Below are 23,039 nucleotides of genomic sequence, written 5' to 3' on the forward strand. Positions count from 1 at the left end.
AACTCTTCTCCTGAGTGTAGGAAAGTACCATCTTGACTGGCATGTTACCCCCATTTTCACTGTATGTATGTTTGTTGTTGCCCTTGTGTCACTGGGATCCTGCTAGGCAGGACCCCAGTGCTCATAGTGTATGCCCTGTATGTGTTCCCTGTGTGGTGCCTAACTGTATCACTGAGGCTCTGCTAACCAGAACCTCAGTGTTTATGCTCTCTCTGCTTTCTAAATTTGTCACTGCAGGCTAGTGACAAAATTTACCAATTCTCATTGGCACACTGGTACACCCATATAATTCCCTTGTATATGGTACTTAGGTACCCAGGGTACTGGGGTTCCAGGAGATCCCTATGGGCTGCAGCATTTCTTTTGCCACCCATAGGGAGCTCAGACAATTCTTACACAGGCTTGCCACTGCAGCCTGAGTGAAATAACATCCACGTTATTTCACAGCCATTCTTCACTGCACATAAGAAACTTATAAGTCACCTATATGTCTAACCCTCACTTGGTGAAGGTTGGGTGGCAATTTACTTAGTGTGTGGGTACCCTGACACTAGCCAAGGTGCCCCCACATCGTTCAGGGCAAATTCCCTGAACTTTGTGACCTATGTATAGCGTCACAATGGTAACTCCGAACATGGCCATGTAAAATGTCTAAGAGCATGGAATTGTCACCCCAATACCTTTCTGGTATTGGGGTGACAATTCCATGATCCCCGGGTCTCTAGCACAGAATCCGGGTACTGCCAAACTGCCTTTCCGGGGTTTCCACTGCTGCTGCTGCTGCCAACCCCTCAGACAGGATTCTGCACTCCTCGGGTCTGGGCAGCCCCGGCCTAGGAAGTCAGAACTAAGGATTTCCTCTGAGAGAGGGTGTTCCAGCCGCTCCCTTTGGAAATAGGTGTGAAGGGCTGGGGAGGAGTAGCCTCCCCCAGCCTCTGGAAATGCTTTGATTGGCACAGATGGTGCCCATCTCTGCCTAAGCCAGTCTACACTGGTTCAGGGATCCCCCAGCCCTGCTCTGGCGTGAAACTGGACAAAGGAAAGGGGAGTGACCACTCCCCTGACCAGTACCTCCCAGGGGAGGTGCCCAGAGCTCCTCCAGTGTGTCCCAGACCTCTGCCATCTTGGATTCAGAGGTGTGGGGGGCACACTGGACTACTCTGAGTGGCCAGTGCCAGCAGGTGACGTCAGAGACCCCCTCTGATAGGCTCTTACCTCTCTTGGTAGCCAACCCTCCTTTCTTGGTAGCCAAACCTCCTTTTCTGACTATTTAGGGTCTCTCCTCTGGGGCATTCTTCAGATAACGAATGCAAGAGCTCACCAGAGTTCCTCTGCACTTCCCTCTTCGACTTCTGCCAAAGATCGACCGCTGATTGCTCCAGGACACCTGCAAACGCGCAACAAAGTAGCAAGACGACTACCAGCAACATTGTAGCGCCTCATCCTGCTGGCTTTCTCGACTGTTTCCTGGTGGTGCATGCTCTGGGGGCTGTCTGCCTTCACCCTGCACTGTAAGCCAAGAAGAAATCTCCCGTGGGTCGACGGAATCTTCCCCCTGCTAACGCAGGCACCAAAAGACTGCATCACCGGTCCTCTGGGTCTCCTCTCATCCTGACGAGCGTGGTTCCTGGAACACAGGAGCTAGATCCAAGTGACCCCCACAGTCCAGTGATCCTTCAGTCCAAGTTTGGTGGAGGTAAGTCCTTGCCTCCCCACGCTAGACTGCAAACCTGTGTACTGCGTGATTTGCATCTGCTCCAGCTTCTGTGCACTTCTCCAAGGATTCCTTTGGGCACAGCCTATCCTGGGTCCCCAGCACTCCGTCCTGCAGTGCTCAACCCTCTGAGTTGGACTCCGACGTCGTGGGACCCTCCTTTTGTGATTCCGGCTCCACAAATCTTCTAAGTGCCTGCTCCGGTACTTCTGTGGGTGCTGCCTACTTCTGCGGGGCTCTCTGAGTTGCTGAGCGCCCCCTCTGTCTCCTCCTCCAAGGGGCGACATCCTGGTCCTTCCTGGTCCCCACCAGCACCCAAAAACCTCTACTGCGACCCTTGCAGCTAGCAAGGCTTGTTTGCGGTATTTCTGCGTGGAAACACTTCTGCAACATCCAGCACGCCGTGGGACATCTTCCATCCAAAGGAGAAGCTCCTAGCCCTTTTCGTTGTTACAGAATCTTCGTCTTCTTCCACCCGGAGGCAGCCCTTTTGCAGCTTCATCCGGGGTTTCCTGGGCTTCGGCCCCCCCGGACACTATCGCGACTCTTGGACTTGGTCCCCTTGCCTTGCAGGCCCTCACGTCCAGGAATCCGTCTTCAGTGTTTTGCTGGTGCTTGTGGTTCTTGCAGAATCCCCCTATCACGACTATTGTGTCTTTCTGGGGTAGTAGGGTAACTTTACTCCTACTTTACAGGGTCTTGAGGTGGGGTATTTTGGACACCCTCACTGGTTTCTTACAGTCCCAGCGACCCTTTACAAGCTCCCATAGGTCTGGGGTCCATTCGTGATTCGCATTCCACTTTTGGAGTACATGGTTTGTGTTGCCCCTAGACCTATGTTCACCTGTTGCATCCTATTGTGATTCTACACTGTTTGCATTACTTTTCTTACTGTTACTTACCTGTGTTGGGTTGTGTACATATAACTTGTGTATATTGCATACCTTCTAACTGAGGGTACTCACTGAGATAGTTGTGGCATATTGTCATAAAAATAAAGTACCTTTATTTTTAGTAACTCGGAGAATTGTGTTTTCTTATGATATTGTGCTATATGATATAAGTGGCATAGTAGGTGCTTTGCATGTCTCCTAGTTCAGCCTAAGTTGCTTTGCCATAGCTACCTTCTTTCCGCCTAAGCTGCTAGAAACACCTCTATTCTACTAATAAGGGATAACTGAACCTGGCACAAGGTGTAAGTACCACAAGGTACCCACTATAAGCCAGGCCAGCCTGCTACACTGAGCCTTGTGGTTTTTCTTGTACATTATCTATGAGTTAATTAATGAAAATGTACTTGTAATTACAGTTCTCCAGTTTTATAATGTTTTAAATAATTATACTTTGTTGTCCGCAAGGGAAGCCTTTCTAGTCAGTTTTTAATAGTAATGTAGAAATTCATTATATTAACACTCCTTTGGTAGGTACTATGCAGTCTTCCCATGTCATTATGTTGCCTGAACTCTGGCAAATGAGGTGAAGTGTGTAGGAGGCTGGCCTGGTTTGTAGTGGGTACCTATGTTACTTACACCTTATACCAGTTCCAGTTATCCCTTATTAGTGAAATGTAGAAGCCAGGCCGTCTAGAGGTAGCTGTAGGCAGAGCAGCCAAGGCTGAACTAGGAGACATGCAAAACTCTTGCAATACCACTGTAATCAAACAGTACTTACTCACAAGAAAGAAAATACTCAGTGTTACCAAAAATAAAGGTACTTTATTTGAGTGCTAGGTGGCCAAAAATATCTTAGAGGCTGTACTCCCTTAGGAGGTAAGTAAAGTATACAATATATACACTAGTAACCAAAAACATGTAAACAAACAGTCAGAAAATAGTGCAAATAGTGAAATCACAGTGGGTTGCAATGGGCCTAGGGGGGAACACAAACCATATACTAAAATAGTGGAATGTTAGAGTCGGTTTCCCACCTAAGCAAGTATAGTGTGTAGAGGGGCGATGGGAGTGTAAGAAAACACCAAAGGTAAGTAAAATGCCTCACCCCAGAGCCCAGGAAAGCAGGAGTAAAACACAGCACGTTTCCTAAAACACACTAGAAGTCGTGATAGAAGATAATGCAAGAACCAGAAGAGACTGCAATACACCAATGATGGATTCCTGGACCTGAAGACCTGTGGAAGAAGGAGACTAAGTCCAAGGAGCACTGAAGAGTCCAGGGAGAACAGGAGCCCCTGCTAACCGGAATGAAGGTGAAAAAAAGGAACCACAGGTGAGAAGACAAAGTCAGTATTGCAACAAAGAAGATAGATACGGGTTCCTGGTTGGTGCAGAAGATGCCCCACATGTATGGATGAATGCAGTCTGGTTTGCGTTGCGAGATTCCGCCAACAAGCTTTGGTAAATGCAAAACTTGCGTTTTGCAAAAAATGGTGCTGCCCGAGCCCAGGAAGGAGCAGGTCGACTCTACCCATGAGGGGGAGACAGAAGGGGCGCTCAGCACCTTAGTGAGCCCTCAGAAGACCAGGCAGCACGCCCAGGAATCCCACAGCACTGGGACAAAGGAGTTGCAAATGGCTGTCGTCGTAGCACTACACAAAGGGATCACACGGCGCTGGGGAACAACTCACGGAGCTGAGCGTCACAGGATAGAGTGCTGGGGACCTGGGCTAGGCTGTGCACAAAGGATTTCTTGAAGAAGCACACAGAAGCCCTAGGAGCTGCAAAACACTAGGTGCATAGGGGTACTGTCTAGCACAGGGAGGCAAGCTCTTACCTCCACCACATTTGGACAGCTGGACCTTTGGACAGTCAGGGTCACTTTAGTCCACCATCTTAGTTCCAGGATCCACGCTCGTCTTCGGGAGAGGGGACCCAGAGTACCGGTCATCACTGCAGAGAGGTGCCTGCTGAAGGAGGGAAGTGACTGTCACTCCACTGGAGATTCCTTCGATTTTTCTGGTGCAGGATGAAGACAGGCAGTCCTCAGAGTGTGTAGTCTTCTTGGATACTTTGTTGCAGTTGTAGAGTTCCTGGAGCAGTTCTGCTGTTGATCCAAAGGTAGAAGATGAAGTAAAGGATGTAGAAGATCCCTGCTGGAGTCTTGCAATTCGAATCTGAGGAAACACCCACAGGAGAGACCATAAATAGTCCTCAGAGGGGGATTGGTCACCCAAACAGGTATGGACCTATCAGGAGGGGTCTCTGACGTCACCAATCAATTACAGCGTCACCTGCTGGCACTGGCCACTCAGATTCTCCCAGAGTTCCCTGTACATCCTGAAAACAAGATGGCAGAACCCAGGGACACTCTGGAGGAGCTCTGGGCACCACCCCTGGGGTGGTGATGGGCAGGGGAGTGGTCACTCCCCTTTCCTTAGTCCAGGTTTGTGCCAGAGCAGGGACTGGGTGTCCCTGAACCGGTGTAGACTGGATTATGCAAGGAGGGCACCATCTATGCCCTTCAAAGCATTTCCAGAGGCTCTGGGAGGAAACCCCTCCCATGCCTGTAACACCTATTTCCAAAGGAAGAGGGTGTAACACCCCTCTCCTAAAGGGAATGCCTTGTTCTGCCTTCCTGGGATTGAGCTGCTCAAGCTCCAGGAGGGCAGAAGCCTGTCTGTGAGGTGGCAGCAGCTGTGGCTGCAGTGAAAACCTCAGAAAACTGGTATGCCAGTACTGGGGGTCCACGGTGGAGCCCCCAGGGTGCATGGAATCAGCCCCCCAATACCAGAATCAGATTGGGGGCACAATATCTCAATCCTAGACACCTCACATGGCTATATTAGGAGTTACCATTATGAAGCTACATATATGTATTGACCTATATGTAGTGCACACTTATAATGGTGTCTCCGCACTCATGAGGTCCGGGAAAATGGGCCTGGATGACGTGGGGGCACCTAAGCTAGTGCAGGGGTGCCCTCACACACAGGTACTATGCACCTAGCCTTCAAGGTCTGAAGGTTAGATATATAGGTGACTTATAAGTGTCCTGGTACAGTGAAAATGGCTGTGAAATAGTGCTTACACTATTTCACTCAGGCTGCAATGGCAGTCCAGAAGAAGTGTTTGTATGAGCTCCTTATGGGTGGCAAAAGAAATGCTGCAGCCCATAAGGATCTCCTGGAACCCCAATACCCTAGGTACCTAGATACCATATACTAGAGATCTTATAAGGAGGGGTCCAGTATGCCAATTTGGAGTGGAATACTGGGTTACCAGTATGTAAGTACAGATTTGGAATCAGAGAGAACATAAGCACTGGAGTTCTGGTTAGCAGGACTCCAGTGACACAGTCCAGCATACTGACAAACAAAACAATAAAACATACTGACATGTAGGCCACAAACTATGAGCACTGGCGTCCTGACTAGTAGGATCCTAGTGAGACAGTAAAAACACACTGACAAACAGAGGCCAAAAATGGCGGTAACCATGCTAAAAAGAGGCTACTTTCTCACAGTGGTTGAGCTACACTTCCTGCAGAGGTTTGCACTGCTCATTTGTTTAAGCAGCAATGGTAGACATATTGTACCCTCAAAGAGGTGAGAAGGAAATAGCACTACATGTGGATCTGAGATAGATAGCAAAGGAGAAGTGTATTTACTGGTAAATCATTTCTCACTTCTCCAGCATTGGGGTTTCCATATTTTCACATGCTGAAATTCCAAATTCAAATGCAGTATCATGAAACAATACAGTTCACATTAACAAAAAGCCTGGACAGCACCGTCCAACCCACAATAAATTCACAATAATTTCAGACAGACAGTAGTGTTTTACGTATATAGGAATGGAAGAATGTGTTGCAAGTTTACAAATATCCTTAAGTGGTATGTCAGCAAAAAGCACTCCTTCATGCCATGGCTCTGGTGAACTTATCATAATCTTTGTTCCTTGGCGGCCTACCATGCTTAGCATCACAGAAAGCTATTCATGCTGTAATCGAGCAAGGTATTTATTGATGCAAAACATTGCACACATTACTTGATGGCTAGTGAGTACATAAATATTTCTGCTGCAGTTGGGGGCTACTGGAAAATTGGCAGCAGGTGTAATTTGTCATTAAAATGCAATGACATTGGCACTTTTGGTATGAAAGATGGATTAGTCCAGAGGATAACTTCATCATTGCTGAACTTGATGAAAGTTTTCTTTACCGAGAATGCTTTCACATTCTTGTTGCACCTTACACAAATGATAATCACAAGAAGTGTTGTGTTCTGAGTGAGCATTTGTATGGATCCCATATGAATGGGCTTAGAAGCACTCTTTAAAAGAACTCTTTGCACAGTATTAAATACCCATACATGTATGAGCACATCATCAGTTTTTCCACTCCATATAACCCTTATTTTATTCCACATGTGCAGGCTAGACATTGGTGTGGAGCGTCATGTGCCAACTGTGGAGGCTCCAATTGTGTTGGAAGCTGCTAGCCAGCTGGTTGAGCGAGTGGATGAGTTGGAGGCTGACCCTGAGGTTCCTAGTATGGGCCAAATGGATACAGTTGTCCCAAATTTTGAAATCCATCCAAAAATTCTTGCATCATATCATAGTAAGGGATATGAGACATCAGCTAGGACCCGGGCCATGGGTCCTTCCTCATAAATTTCGTGGTTGATGCTAATCATGGTTCTGCTTATGATAGCAATAGTCTTTCCCTTGGTCCAAATACTCAGAAAGGAAATTAACATTTAATTCTTGGTGGTTCTGTGGCTTCAGGCTCCTCCTGTTAGTAAACATATTGAACAATGTAGAGAGCACTGGGTCTTCTGTGCCCTCCTCTTGAGTCTTCCTACACTTTGCCTTTCTGGCTGCTAAATGCTCCTCCAGTATTTGAACTGGAGTTTAAGCGGGTATCTTGATGAGCGAGACCCCGAGTTGTGGATGAATTATGGAATATATTACTCTTTCTGGCATCAATGAAATTGACTGTGATCTGCAGAAGGGTTGTTGACAATGTTATCTGTCAACTAGCTAAAAAGTGTTGTATCGTAGGACTGTTGAAATGTCAGAAAGAAATGGAAACTGAACTGTCAATAAGAATAAAATGGACATCAATAGCGCTGTTAGCAAGGTGGTAGTCAACCACAAGGCCATCTTCAAAGAGGTGGTAGCTGATGAAGTAAGGATCCTGGATGAGGTTGCAATCAATTACAACGCCATTCATGAAACAGTAGACAGAACAATGAATGTTGGCTTCATCAAGGCCTTCAAAGGTGTGACCATCAGTGATGATTTTGTGAATTGCAAAGCAGACGTCAAAACGTATGATAGTGCTATTAATGAGGTCGACTGTCACCCAAATGATCCTTTATAGTGGAGGCAAAAGGTTTTTTAGTGGTGGTGTCTGTGTCAAATAGAGGCTCTGACTGGATCATTTTTAGCTTACAAACCTCTTCTTGTAGTCATGTTGGAACCAAAAGGAACACCCAATCCTTACCAGGTAAGCCAATGTTCAAGGCAAAAAGCAAGCAGGCAGTAGAGGCATTGGCTGGGATACATCATCAACAAGACTTTCTTTGCCCTACAAGCTCCAAAAGCCCTGAAGCAGGTTATTTTTGCAATGTGTGTTAGCCAAGGAGAAAAAGTCACTCCCAGGGATCTGTCACCCAGGAACAGACAGTCATATCTTACCTCCTGAAAGCTGTGATTCTTGACGAAAAGCTGACCAAAAACTGTGAAGCAATATGAATAAATTTCGAGCGAGCACAGCTTAGAAGATTCTCTCTATGCACTCAACATGTTGTAGAAAATCTGATCAATGGAAGCCTCATAGGTGAGTGAAGCTTAAAAACTAATGAATGCATTAACTACTGGACAACAGGAGGGACAGTTGCAGAAAAATGGTCCATGAAGGGCAGAAGGGAGGGAGCCGGGGCATGACAACGAACCAGACAAGGCAGAGGAAAGGGGCCTGCACATAGAAAAACCGAGGGCAGGGGGCAAGGGGCAGGGACATTAAAAGCTAAATGGAGGGCAGTGGCAGTACATCAGACCTTGTAGGGCAGGAGGGCGGGAGCAGGTGCATGGAAGCGGACATAAGCAGGTAGGGGAGAGGTGGTTGGGGCAGCAAGCTAACTGTTCAGGGCAGGCGGGAAGGGCAGATGCAGAACAACAGCCTCACTGGGCTCTAATGAGGGAGCAGGGGCATGGACTTGGGCAATGTATAGCAAGGGAGAGGGGCAGGAGTAGCCAGCTTGGGTGGGGGTAGCACAATGCAAAGCCCTCTATCCAAATCTGACCACCCCCCTCCCATCTACCACTTCCTGCCTTGTCTGGTCTGTTGTCATGCCCCTAATCACCACAAACCTTTCAATAAAGGAGCTGAACAGACTGTCATACTAATTTTGTAAATTTCATGAAGATTCAAACGGCACCAAAGTTATTTGAAAAATAAAAACGCTTTTCCAATGGAAACTAGGTTCTAACTATAACCACATACTGCCAGTAGGAGGGATATATAGATATACATTAGCAGTATTAGTTGAGGGCCGTTTCAAGTAATAACAATCCTTGTTTGGGTGAATCACTAAAGTCACCAAATAACAGGGGATCAACCCGCTGGTAGCTATGGCACGGAGCAGATGTGCTTAACTTAGAGGCCATACAGAATATAGTCAAAACCCAACACCAGAAAAATCCCACACCAATTTAGAAAAATAGAGGACATTTTAATAAATAAAATGACATCAAAATTACATAAATCCAGTAAGGGGAATCAGAGATCTGAATGTTTTAAAGTTTATGGTTCAAAATGGCACAAAAAAGCACTGAACCTTAACCATGGTCATCTATCTGCACTTGACTGGTACCCTAGGCAACGAGTTAAGGTCGACCACCAAATTCCAAAAACAGAAAACCCTTGCAGAGCATTATGTCGCTCTCCTTCAAAGGACTGACTGTGGGTATCTCAGTGCCCACCTGAGACACCCACATAAAATTTCTCAGAAGAGTGTGTGTGTGGGGGAAGGGATGGGGGGGTCCAGCCTCCAGGTAGTCACTCCATGGACCCCATCCACCAGGGCCACCCCATCACCCAGGGCCGTATCTTTTAATAAGGCTAGAGGGTGGTGCGTGCCTCCCTCCTCAAGCCACAAGTGGCCCATGGGACTCAACCCCCTGTTTTTTTTTTTTTTTTTTTTTAAATTAAGGGGAGAGGGTGTGCAGCGCTCCAACCTGAGCCACAAAGGGCCCCAGGGACTCCATCCCTCCGGGACCTTTTTCATTAAAATAAGTGGAGGGGGATGCACGGCCCCTCCTCATCCAGCCTGAAGTAGGTCCCGGGGTACCAAAAAACTACATTGTTGGAGGCGGGTTGGGGTGGGGGCCCCATGGCGCCTCCATCCTCAACTGGCTACCCTAGCCAGCACCAGACTGGGTGCCAACAGGGGCCATCGCTGTGTCTTTGCTCCCACTTGTCTAGAGCAACTGTCTTTAACTGCTCCGCCAGGCGATCAAAGTTCTCTGCCCAGGAGAGTGCGGGCAGGCTATGCTCACACTCTCCTGGGTAGGTAACCACAGTGTCTCAGGGGTGGGCTCCCTAGGACACTTTAAAATATTTTGCTCTCAGCCCCACTAAGCAAAATGTTTTGAAGTTGGGCCTGCAACTCCAAACATTTATGGCAAGAATAGGGAGAGTGGAGAGGGCCAGGAGTGAGCTCCAAAATGTGTATTTTTCTGTAGCTCATAACCCATACTATATGTAAGACTTATAAAAGTGCAAATATATCAAACAAAAACAGAAATTGCCAAAAAACACTATAACCCATAATTGGGGTGTTGTGAGCCTGGGTCCCAATGCAACTGCACCTGCTACACTGAAGACCGTTTAAAAAAAAAAAGAAAAAAAGAGCCCCAATAAATAATTCTCTACCTTCCTCAATGCATCTCTCTGACAAAGTTGTCTCTATCATTTGTAAATTAAAAATGCCCCGCACATATAGTGCCCCTTTCTCGGGGCCATCTCCTTAATGCTATTCAAGGATCTCACTACTCTTCTCTTTCTCCTGGACAATTACTCTGAGGCCCAAGGCATCCAGATGATCAGAGTGTTAGTTCTGAATGTGAACCTGGTGGCCTGCTCCCTGTCACCACGTCAACTCACCTTGAAGGACAGCTGCATGTAAACAGAAGTCGAAGTGGGTGGGATCTATGTAGACACATGCCCATGCATAACACCTCTCCCTTTTAAAAATATTGGCCCCTGAGGATGGGGTCCCTAGGCCCTTAAGTGGCTTGGGGGAGGCTGGCGTGCAGTCTCCCTCTCCTTTCAATTGAAAGCCGGACGCCAGGGGATTGGGTCCCTGGGTCCGGGATTGGTTTGGGGACGCACACCACCTCCCCTTAATTAATGTATCAGGCCCCAGGGGTTGGGGTTCCCTAGACCTTTAAAGGCTTGTTTAAGGGGCCCAAATTGGCTCTGGGGTGCTAACACACCCCTCGTCAAATATTTTTTTTTTTAAACACAGACAATCATTTTCTTTCTTGTGCTGAGATCCCGCAGGAGTGTCACAGGTCTGCGGCCAATTTTTTTAAACTTTTTTGGGTCCAGTGGTGGTCTCTGGAAAATGCATGAAGGTTTTGCAATTTGGGAACCTCCCTCCCTTTTTCCTCCGCCACCTGTTGAGAGGCTGTGTGCAGTGTGAGGGAGGCTGCCCGTGGAAGGTCTTGCTGCAGGGCCAGCTGCGTGCAGTGGAGAGGGGGGGTTGGCTTTACCAATGGTAATGTAAAATTACTTTACTTGTGAACAACCCTAGAAATTCACTGAAAAAACAAAGGTTAAAGTAAATTTATAGTTAGGTGACTATGCAAATGCTGTCAAAAATGGATTTTACTTTTCACCTTTTCTCCTTCTGGCCCTCCTTACACCATCCTATAGCCCTTGATCTTCCAAATACGCAATAACAACTCCTCCATCAATCTTTTTTAAATAGACCCCTTGCACTGCTTGTTAGGAAAATTAAGACTCACAACCCTCCCTCGTTTTGTTGACTAAGGTACACCTAATCTTGCACTGTTTACCTCAGTGCAAACATGTTCTCCAGAGCAAATGTTTGGCGGGCATCAGACCCAGAACATAGGCCAATGGGGGGAGAAGCTGCAAGAAAAAGGAGCATTTTTTTAATATATATTTAATCTCTTAGTAAGTCATCAGGTAGAAAACGTAGCGGGAAAATATTTTTGCTTAAAGAGCAAAATCTTTACTGTATTTCAAGACGGGTTGCAAGATTACAGCTACGGTGCACAAGCAGCTATTTTATTTGGAAAAAATAGTAAAATAACGTATTAATGGGGAGAGAGAAAGGTAGTGGAAAATTAAACCATTATCGGCCAGAGAAAAGAGGCACAACTGAAATTGTAAAAGTGGTGAATAAGCCAAAACATTTACCCTGTGATCAATATGTTGAGAGGTATGTTGAAATTATTTTACTTACTCAGTAAGCTCATTTTTTCGAGCTTGGCCAACAGTTGGGGCATCTGACGATTTGTAGAGAGAATTGGTATACCAGCCATAACCATCATCTGTAGGGATCACAACCTGTTTCCCACGTATTCTGTAAAATATAAAGTACATTGGAAGCATACAGAAGAAAAGAGAGCATGTGTATGACTTTAAATGGAACTTGATTGTGGTACCAAAGGACATTTCTTATTAACAACAATGTAAATGAAGAAGAATAGTTTTTACCATAAATCATTAAGGATGGTTGCACACCAGTATCAGTTATGAAGCATTTCATTGCATCTGACCACCAAGCTTTCAGTCCTGTAATATACACATCCCGCCACAATAAAGTTACTAAAACAGGGGTCACAACCTTTCATGTAGTAAAATATACATCTGATCAACAAAAAACATTATAAGCTAATCCTCTAATAAGTGGATTATATAAGGGTGCATAAAGGCAAGGCAATTTATATGGTGCCAGTGGAGAACCCCGGCATGCGTCATTAATAGCACAATAGATGAACTCGGAAAGGTTTACCTCTGGGCCACCCACCAAGGAACCTTTCCTCTTGTTCATGATTTATCTCTTAGAGGTGAGAGTCTCAATAGGGATGGTGGTCTCGGTCATGCAATACATTGGTTACTTTTGCTTCTTCTGGAGTTGAGAACTTTACGCTGTACAGATGCTGATAGAGTCTCTGCCTTTTTAACGTCCGCTGTAAGCTTGGAGCTCCTGCCCTCCTAACAGTGCCTATGTATGAATGTACACCTTTGGGTTTTAGGCTGGATTCCAACAATCTCTTGCCTGTATTACAGCCCCTCATAGAGTTTCTGCCCAATTTTAGGAAGGGAGTATTCTGCTCTCTTCAGGTCCACCATTTTCAGTTGACCTCCGCTCAGGTGTTTGGGGCATAGAGGCGGGGATGTAGAAGTCTTAGGTTGTACTTCTGCCTCACCTAGTTCCCCGTGGAGTTTCACCCGCAAGTCATCTCTAATTCAATGCAGTTGTACCCCATTAGCTAGAAGGCAGCCACTTACCACAGTCTTTAACCCATTCCAGCTTGGTGTGTTCTATGTTCACAAATTGTTAAAAGTCTTCTCTGACAACTACTGAGGCATTTACTGCTGGTTCGTGCACCTTTCAACCTTAGAGGTTCTCTCTCTTTTCGCCGTCCTGTGGAATGCCATTTAGAATGGCATTCCACCAGTGCGTAGTCTGATAGAAATAGCACCCCATGGTCTGCCTGTGTCACCAAGTGGACAAGAAAAAAATACCATGTAGAGGCGCATGGATAATTAAAGTGCTGCTGAGTGACAGTAAAGTCTCCCTGGATGGGGTTCTGCACCTTCCATGTGCCATGTAAGCTCACTTTGGATGGCCATCGAGTCCCTCTCCTAATAGGGTACCAGTGCACCCACATTTGCATTATTTATGATCAGTGTTCTCATCCATCGCTAAATGTCATACTCTCCCCCACCATGAAGGACCCACTGTCAGCTTGACTCGCCTTTGAACCATATTTTTAAGGGAGGGTTCCATATTAGAGTTACATGCATAATCTAAGATCAATAACATCATCCTTCCACTCTGTGACCATGCAGGAGACATGTCTCTCTCATGGGGTAGCAAGGCAGTGAGAATCTTGCATGTGCTGCAAAAAATAGGTTATTGTCTCCCCTTAGATTCTGACTTTTGAGATATCATCAGTGACATCATCAATTATGTCATTTAACATATCATGAGTAATGTAAAATGCGAGGGCATAAACAGTGCATGGCAGGAGCGCAAGTTCTGTGTCCTGTACTTGGGTAAAATGGCTTCCCCACACTTACGAAGTCCAGTGCAATGGAACTCAAGTTTGCAGGGGCACCTGTGCATATGCAGCGTGCCATCACACACATGGACCTGCACCCTGCCTTCTGGGCTAGGAGGGCCTACCATAGAGGTGACTTGCAGTGACCTGGTGCAGTGACCTGTGGTGAAAGGGTGCATGCACCTTTTCACGCAGGTTGCAATGGCAGGCCTGCAGACACATTTTGAATGGGCTCCCATGGGTGGCACAATACATGCTGCAGCCCATGGGGAACCCCTGGTGCCCCAATGCCCTGGGTAACTAAGTACCATACACTAAGGACTTATAAGGGGGCACCACTATGCCAAAGTCTTGGCAACAAAATTAGAGGGACAGTGCACAATCACTGCGGTCCTGATTAGCAGGATCCCAGTGAAAACAGTCTAAGCATACTGAGAACATGCAAAAAGTGGGGGTAACCATGCCAAAAAGAGGGTACTTTCCTGAACAATCCCCCTCACCCTGCCCAAACGAAGGACAACAAGACTAACCTTGCCCAGCTGAGTCTTCATTGTCTAAGGGCAAATATCTGCAGAGTCCATCTGCATTGGAGTGGTTACTCCCAGGTCTATTTTCCACTGTACATTGCATTCCCTGTAGGGATACTGACAACCTTAACAAGTTGGAATTCTCACCTTTCATTTGTTTAAGCCATAGGAGGGGCTTGTGGTCTGTCTGAACAAGGAATGAGTGCCAAACAAGTATGTCCTCAGCTTCTTTACGGCCCCGACCACAGCAAAGGCCTCCATCTCAATGTCTGACCAACTCTTTTCCCTGGGGGTCAACCTTCTGCTTATGAAAGCTACAGGTTGGTCCTGGCCCTCATTATCTGGTTGAGAGAGTACTGCCCCAGTAGTCCCTACCTCAGAAACATCTGTTTGTACAATAAACTGCTTGGAGTAATCAGGGCTTCATTGTATGGGAGCAAAGCACATGGCTTGTTTCAAACGTTTTTGGCAGCTAGCTGTCCATAAAACTTTCTTCCTCATCCTTTTGGATGTGAGGTCATTTAAGGGGGTTACAATAGAGCCATAGTTCTTAATGAACCTCCTATAGTACCCTGCCAGGCCTAGAAAGACTGACTTGGGTCTGAGTTGTAGGGACAGTCCAATCCAGGATTGTATGACTGTTGCCCTGTAATGGCCTCCACCTACCAGACAAACCACTTTTCCCTTCCCTATCCGGCACTTTGGAGCCTTGACAGTGAGGCCTGCTTTTTGCAGAGCCTCCAAAAGACTTCCAATGTGGAGCAGGTGATCCTCCCAGAGCTGAAGACAGCTATGTCATCAAGATAAGCTGCACTGAAGCTTTCCAGACCTTGGATAACTTTGTTCACCAACCTTTGAAATGTGGCTGGGGCATTCTTCAATCCAAAGGGCATCCCTGTAAAGTGATAGTGGCCACTAGGAGTGGAGAATACTGTTTTGGGTATGGCATCCTACGATAAATTGATCTGCCAGTATCCAGCAGTCAGATGAAAGATGCAAAAATATTTGGCAGAAGCCAGAGTATCTACTAGCTCATCGGCCCTAGGAAATGAATGAGCATCAGTTTTTGTTACTTTATTGAGGCCTCTGTAGTTCACACAGTCCATCATCTCCCTTTTGCTATTTTGAGAGTGGGGATTTGGTACAAGGACTACAGGACTAGCCCAAGGGCTGTCTAAAGGCTCAATAACTCCCAGGGCCAGCATCTTTTGCACCTCAGCTTTGATATATTCACTGACATGATCAGGCTGCCTGTGTATCTTACTTTTGACAGGCAGGCTGTCACATATGTCAATGGTGTGTTCACACCATGTTGTGTGACCAGGACTCAAAGAAAACAGTTGAGAGAACTGACCTAGGACATTTCTACAGTCTTCCTTTTGTTGCTCAGAGAGGCAGTCGGCAAGTACAACACCCTCTACTTAGCCATCTACAGTACTGTGAGAGAAGAGGTCAGGGAGATGGTCACTCTCTTCTTGCTGACCTTCATCAGTGGCCATGAGCAAAGTCACGTCAGCCGTATCTTAATAAGGTTTTAGGTGATTTGCATGAAGCACCCTGTGGGGGCTTCTCAACCAGATAGGTGACCTCACCGTTTCTCTCTACAACAGTGTGTGGGCTAATCCACTTGTCTTGGAGTGCCCTGAGAGCCACAGGCCCCAGGACCCACACCTTCTGGCCTGGCTAATAGACAGTCAGCAGAGCCTTCTGGTCACGGCACTGCTTCTGCAGTTCTTGGCTGACTAAAGGATTTTGTATGCCCTCTACATGTATTCGGCCATTCTGGATCTTAGGCTTTATACATAATCCACAATGTCCTGTTCTGGAGGCTTGAGAGGTTGCTCCCAGCCTTCTTTTACAAGGGCAAGTGGACACCTAACAGGGTGTCCAAACAAAAGTTCAAAGGGGCTGTTGCCTATTCCCTCTTGAGGCACCTCTCTGTAGGCAAAGAGGAGGCAAGGTGACAGGACATTCCACATACTTCTGAGTTTTGCTGAGAAACCCATTATCGTGCCTTTGAGGGTTTCATTGAATATTTCAACTAACCCATTTGTTTGTGGATGGTAAGGAGTGGTGAATTTATAAGTGACACCGCACTCCTTCCACATGTCTTTAAGGTAAGCAGACATGAAGTTTGCACCTCTGTATAAAAATACCTCTTCAGGAAAACCCATCCTGGAGAAGATTTCTAGGAGTGCCTTGGCCACTTCAGGGTTGAAGTGGTACTAAGAGGAATGACCTCTGGATACCTGGTGGCATGGTCCACGACCACCAGTATGAATCTGTTTCCAGAGGCTGTTGGAGGGTCCAGGGGGGCAACAATATCCATCCAACCCTCTCAAAGGGTACCCCAACCACTGCTAGAGGAATTAAGGGGGCCTTTGGAGTGCCACCTGTCTTGCCACTGGCTTGACAGCTCACACGGGAGCGACAAAACTCCTTGGTGTGACCAAACATGTGGGGCCAGTGAAAGTCAGGGGCAAGCCTGTCCAATGCTTTGCCCAGGTGGCCTGCAAGGGGAATGTCATGAGCCACAGTTAACAGAACCCCCCTAAATTTCAGAAGGATGACCAAAATTCTGGTGGCACCAGATCTAGGGTCCCTTGCAGATGAAAAAAGGAGGCTGTTGTCCCAGCACCCCCTGTTTCCTGTGCTGCAGCTTGCTGTCTAAAACTTTCCAGTGTGGGACAGGACTGCTGTTTTAAACAGTTTCTCCGTGGTGGGCGCCCTGCACCTAAGAGCTCTCCTCCGGTGTAGGTTCCACCCAAGGAATAGATTCCTCTTCCTCGGGAGTAGAATCCTCACTGGAAGTTTGAGCAGGGGGTAAATTTTAACCTGCCTGCCTTCCTTTTTATGTGCCTCCTGGGCCATTGTTCCAGGCTCCAGGGCTTTCTGTTCTTTTTGCTTTTTGGCCTGTGCTCTGGTCAGGGCAAATATATGCCCAGGGATTCCCAGCATTGCTGTAGGGGCCTCCAACTCCACTACAGCCCAGGCTGAAGCCCCAAAGTCATTACCTAGCAGACACTCCACAGGCAGAACAGAGGACACTACAAGTTTCTTAGGGCCAGTAACTCCCCCCCCCCCCTCCCCCTGCCAAGCTAAAGTCAACAACTGCCATTGGGAGGCACACACTGTTGTGAGAATAAGTCACTTGGTATGTGTGACCAAGTAGGTGTTGTTCAGGTGACAGTTTTTCAGTCACCATGGTGAAACTGGCACCTGTGTCCCTGTAGGCCTCAGCCTCAACACCATTTATCAAGGGATGGTGCCTGTACTTACCCATATTAAGGGGGCAGGCAGCTAGGATGGCAAGGCCAATGCCACCCTCAGAGACCAACACAGCTTCAGTGGCCTCCCCGACTAGCCCAGAGCCCACTACAGTCCCCAATGTGAGCCCAGCTACACTTTTTGTCTGACTACTGCTACGACTATTGTTGCTACTGCTAGAAGTTCTAGGGGTAGTAGTGGTAGGATGCTAGGTGCTCTTTTTAGGACAGGTGCTGTCCCCTGCCCTATGGCCTTTTTGTCTACATATGTAGCACCAAGGCTTCTTGTAGGAAGAGGAAGAGGACTTAGACCCACCCCCAGAAGAGTTTTGTGGCCTGATGAAGACTCTTTTTCTTTGTTTTTGTCCCCACCGTGTCCTGATTCTTACCTGAATCCTCCTTCTTGTGGCCACCCCCTGTGGGAGCTTCCCTACCCACTCTGGTGCTGACAAATTTGTCTGTCTTCTTTCCTAATTACTGGGGAAACGTCAGAGTCCACCAGGTACTGATGCAGCTGATCAGAAATGCAATGATTAAGAATGTGCTCTCTTAAGATTAGATATGCATAAGCCCGGATAGCCACTCACTTTGCTTCCATACAACCAGCCTTCCAGAGCTTTAACAGAGCAGTCCACAAAATCTATCCAGTCCTGGGAGGGCTCCTTTTTAGTCCCCTGAACTTAATTCTATACTGTTCTATGGCCAGCCCAAACCCATCCAAGAGTGCATTCTTAAGTGCTTGGTAATCATCTGCATCTTCTTCTCTGACAGTGAGGAGTTTGTCTCTGTCTTTGTCAGAGAAGGAGAGCCACATGATTGCTGCCCACTGTCTCTGATGGACCCTCTGTACTTTACAGGCCCTCCCAAAGGAAGTGAACCACTTGTGGATGTCATCTCCCACCTTGCAAGGTGGGACTATCTTACTCAGGTTCTTAGAGTCACAGGAGTCCTCCCTGACCTTGGTGTACCTGAAGTTATTGTTGCTGCCACCATGGGTAGCTAGCCCCAAATCCTGTCTCTCCCTCTCCACTGTCAGGGCATCCCTATCTAGGGCTAACTGCTGCAGTCTCAGTTTGACCTCCAACCTCAACTTCCTGAGTTCCCCGTCTACAGAATCTTACCCTGAGTTGGAGTGGTGGATCCCATCAGACACTGAGACATGGGTTTTGACAGATGAGGAGGACCTATCTCTCCAACTGGGGACCCTCTGTACCAACCCTCTAGAAGTAAAAGTGCCCCTACTTGAGTGACCCCCACCCCACCTTTTCAGTACCTGCAGTGCTCCTAACAGGGCTGTGGTGCACCATGTCATAGTTTGACTCTTGCTCTAGGCAAGACTGCTGGTTTAAGGATGACAGTACTTATGTTTGTAGGCGACTATACCAGTCCTACAACAAATCGCAACTGCTGTCCCAACCCTCCCGGCTCACAAGCAGCACCTCACCAGAAACCCAAACAGTAAAAGGTGATTTGTGGCAGCCTTTACGCATGAGGTCAAGAGTGTGACATCTCAGGGAGTGTCGTGGTTAAACGGAGATAACCCCTTTTTCACCTGAACCACATGTCTCAATCAAACAAAGGCAATGAAAGCGATGCAGTAAAGTTTCAATAGGTTTTATTTAGCAAAACAGCAATCTGCGATAAGTTGCATGGGCTGCAATGGTTAGGATAATGAACAGAGCAAGAAACAGAATGGTAAAGACAAGAGTCATTAATACAAAGATGCGCCACCATCTTGCAATAACATGGAATGACAAAGTATGAGAAAGGCCTAATACCCTAGCATATTGAGCCTATTCTCTAGCCTAAGAGAGAGCTAAGTGTGATAAATCTAATCTGCCAATACCATGTCCATAAGAAGAGCACCCAATCCTCGTTACCTTGGAATGAGGTCTCTAGCTCAGACACGAAGACTGGGTCACCGTCAAGGCAACGTGCAGCATTGATAGCAGAGACGGCATCTGGTCGGAATCCCTCTGACTATCTGTTTAAGTGAGAAGTATTTATACAGATCTGCTCGGACCCCTGACGTAGGTCTGTTCCCAAACAATGAATAACAAGACATGCTTGGGACGGTAATTTATATAAACAATTCCCTCGAAAGCGTGAACACCTACAGTTTGTTTATCTTTGTCGCTTGATATGGATCCCTTCGCGCGGTGGCACTGATCACGCAAACAAGGCAGCCATCTTAAAAGATTTAATTAATTAAATGCTCTAAAACAGAGCAAGCTAAGTAGGGTAAATGTCACTAGGTGACGGGGGCACGAGTCTGCAAGCCAAAGGCTAAGCTAGCTCCTGTTTCCCATTAAAACTAACTAGGATTCACTACAGCCTCCCCATTGCCGTAACAAGTATGACGCCATAACTCGACGCCACCAAAGGTGAATTAATCCAATTCTAAAAAGTGCTCTGAAATAAAAAGCTAAAAGCATAAAAACCAGATTAAAAAATAAAAAAAAAAAACACATTTAAAAACGTGTAAAAAAAATCAGTAGCTAAAAAAACATACAAAGAGATTAAGGGGGTCATTCTGACCCTGGCGGTCCAAGACCGCCAGGGCCACGAATGACGGAAGCACCGTCAACAGGCTGGCGGTGCTTCCAAGCCCATTCTACCGCCGCGGTCAGAAAACCGGGGCCGGCGGTTTCCCGCCGTTTTTGCCCCGGCTGGGCGAATCCGCCAGGGCAGCGCTGCAAGCAGCACTGCCCTGGGGATTCTGACCCCCTTACCGCCAGCCTGTTTATGGCAGTTTTCACCGCCAGGAAGAGGCTGGCGATAAGGGGTGTCCTGGGGCACCTGGGGGCCCCTGCACTGCCCATGCCACTGGCATGGGCAGTGCAGGGGCCCCCTAACAGGGCCCCATGAAGCTTTTCACTGTCTGCCTAGCAGACAGTGAGAAGCGCAACGGGTGCAACTGCACCCGTCGCAACACCGCCGGCTCCATTCGGAGCCGGCTCCTGTGTTGCGGCCCTCATTCCCGCTGGGCCGGCCAGCGCTAACTTGGTTAGCGCCCGCCGGCCCAGCGGGAATGTCGGAATGAGGGAAGCGGTATTTTGGCCACATGGCGGCCAAATGCCGGTTCCCGCCTGCCGGATGGCTACCGCCACCCGCCAGGGTTGGAATCAGTCCCATAATGTTGATCATGACAAGCACAGCAGGCCAAAGTAAGGGCAGTAAATGCAAACTTTTAATTTGGTATAATAAGCTAATCATCAAATCTTTTTAACAATAGTCAGGATCTTGAAGAGCATCTTCAAAGTCATTGAATGGATACGGCCTCAGGAAGGAAGCCACATCATCAGATGTTAGATTGATCACAGGATAAGCAGATGGATCCACGGAGCAGTAGTGCATAGCAGTCTCTTGTGCAGGTCCACCTGTAGGAGTGTCACTCTCACAGCACCAAAAAGAGCCAGATCATTCACCAAGAGTGGCTCGTAAGTGGCCTCCCGAATCAGCCTTAGTGTCAAGGTGCACGACCGTGGATGAACCCTCATCTGGTGCATCAGCAATACTTGGTCCACAGGAGGCACTGGCGTAACAGCAAGACACACTGTAGGCAGTGTTCGAAGAGGCACCATACATACACATGACAATGACTAATCACGCTCCAATTCCACCAGCAACAAAGCATTAAAGGCTTGAACCATGCGTTCACGGCACAGCTGAGCAGGTGGTAGTGGCTCCATTGCTTTGCGTAGCTGGAAATGCACAACCACTACAAATCAAAAGAAATAGCAGCAGTATTTCGCCAATCAATGCCAAAATAATAGGAAAGCCACCAAACACACTGGAAAAGAGTGAATGGATAGCCAATAGAATGACTCCGAAGACAGTCTGGAAGATGGACACAAATCCAGATCCAACAGCCTTAAAGAAGTGGATAAATCCCAGTAGTGCTCGAGGCGTTGAAAATTCTGGATACCAGCTCACCAAAGCGCTTGGGAAAGTTGGTATTTAATAGGGATTGTATCTCGGCTGATGATCTCCCAATCTGGAGAGCATAAGTCTCTCTAGCTGATGTCAACACAACTTGTTTTTGGAACAGTAGCGCCTTTAGTCTGCTCAGCTAGTCATGATTAACATTAACAGTATCAACGTGAGGCCACATTTCTGATACTTTTATCTCTTGTGCGGGGGGAAATAAAACTTGTCCACAACATGAACAACCACAGAGACTGAAATTGCGTAGGCAATTCCTGGTCGCATACCGCAACAGCTTTGGTCGCTCAGCATCGCATAACTTCCATTCGAAAGTACATGAAATGCTGGTCGAATCAAAGGGGTGGGAGTACCCTTCAGAAAACAGGCCAAGTTTGCGACCCCCGCATTGGACAGGCCGTGAAGGGACACCTGCTTGCAGATCACTGAATGACTAACAGTAGTCTCGCATTTGCTTCCGCTGACAAAGACCTCTGTTTCGCCTTTCAGACATTTGTATTCAAAAGGTAACTCCGACTCTCTTTTAATATAGCTATCGCCTAGACGCTCGTACCTGCCCACTGCAAGATATTTCAGATATTTCGAAAAACGAAAAGTGGAAATGGTCAGATTAATGATGCCTTGTAGGAGCCATACTGTTGGAGGACTTTCTGCAACTGTGAAAGGCAACTTTTCTAACTTCTCTATGTGAAGCATGGTGAACCTCGCTTCCTTTTTAGCCATTGTATGTTGTTCCCTGGATAAATTAAAGGGGGTGAACAATTCACTACCGTTAATGTACTTCCATGAATTCGGCCATTTTTCAAGTCTAAAACGTCCAATCTAACCGCATGATGGAACGCAGCTGACTTCGTCCAGGATATAAAAAGGGACATGTCTGTCTGAATGATATCAATTGCAGACAACACTACAGCCCTCATTACAACCCTGGCGGTCGGTGTTAAAGCGGCAGTAATACCGCCAACAGGCCGGAGGATAAAAAATTGAATCACGACCATGGCGGAAACCACCAACATAGACATCCACTTTAACACTCAGACCGCCATGGCGGTAGAAACAAACACCGCGGCGGTAACCGCCAGCAGACAGGTGGAAGAAGAAGTACCGCCCACCCTATCACAACAGGCCTATCCGCCACCTTTTCCAGGGCGGAACCAACGCGACCAAAAGCATGGCGGAAACAGTACACAGAAGGGAAAACACTTACCTCTCGACAACCAACGAGGAACCAGGACGCCATGGAGCCCAAACTACAGGTCCTGCCTATGCTGCTCTTCCTCTTGCTGTATCAGGAGCAGGACAGACGCCGTCGACGACCACGGTGAGTACTGCACCAACAAAACAGGGGAGGGGGGGGGGAGGG

The 23,039-nt window shown here is 47.3% G+C and overlaps 1 protein-coding gene across 4 annotated transcripts in view; it reads right to left on the minus strand.

Annotated features, from left to right (window-relative positions):
- FAM149B1 (family with sequence similarity 149 member B1) overlaps positions 1-23,039 on the minus strand; it is a 342,707-nt gene that overhangs the window by 235,925 nt on the left and 83,743 nt on the right. For all 4 annotated transcript variants that reach the window (XM_069240410.1, XM_069240411.1, XM_069240409.1 and 1 more), the window contains exon 4: positions 12,111-12,230. In XM_069240410.1, the coding sequence (XP_069096511.1) occupies positions 12,111-12,230 (120 nt within the window). The remainder of the gene's footprint in view (positions 1-12,110; positions 12,231-23,039) is intronic.

The sequence above is a fragment of the Pleurodeles waltl genome, chromosome 6 (genome assembly GCF_031143425.1).
Source record: "Pleurodeles waltl isolate 20211129_DDA chromosome 6, aPleWal1.hap1.20221129, whole genome shotgun sequence".
Lineage (NCBI taxonomy): Eukaryota > Metazoa > Chordata > Amphibia > Caudata > Salamandridae > Pleurodeles > Pleurodeles waltl.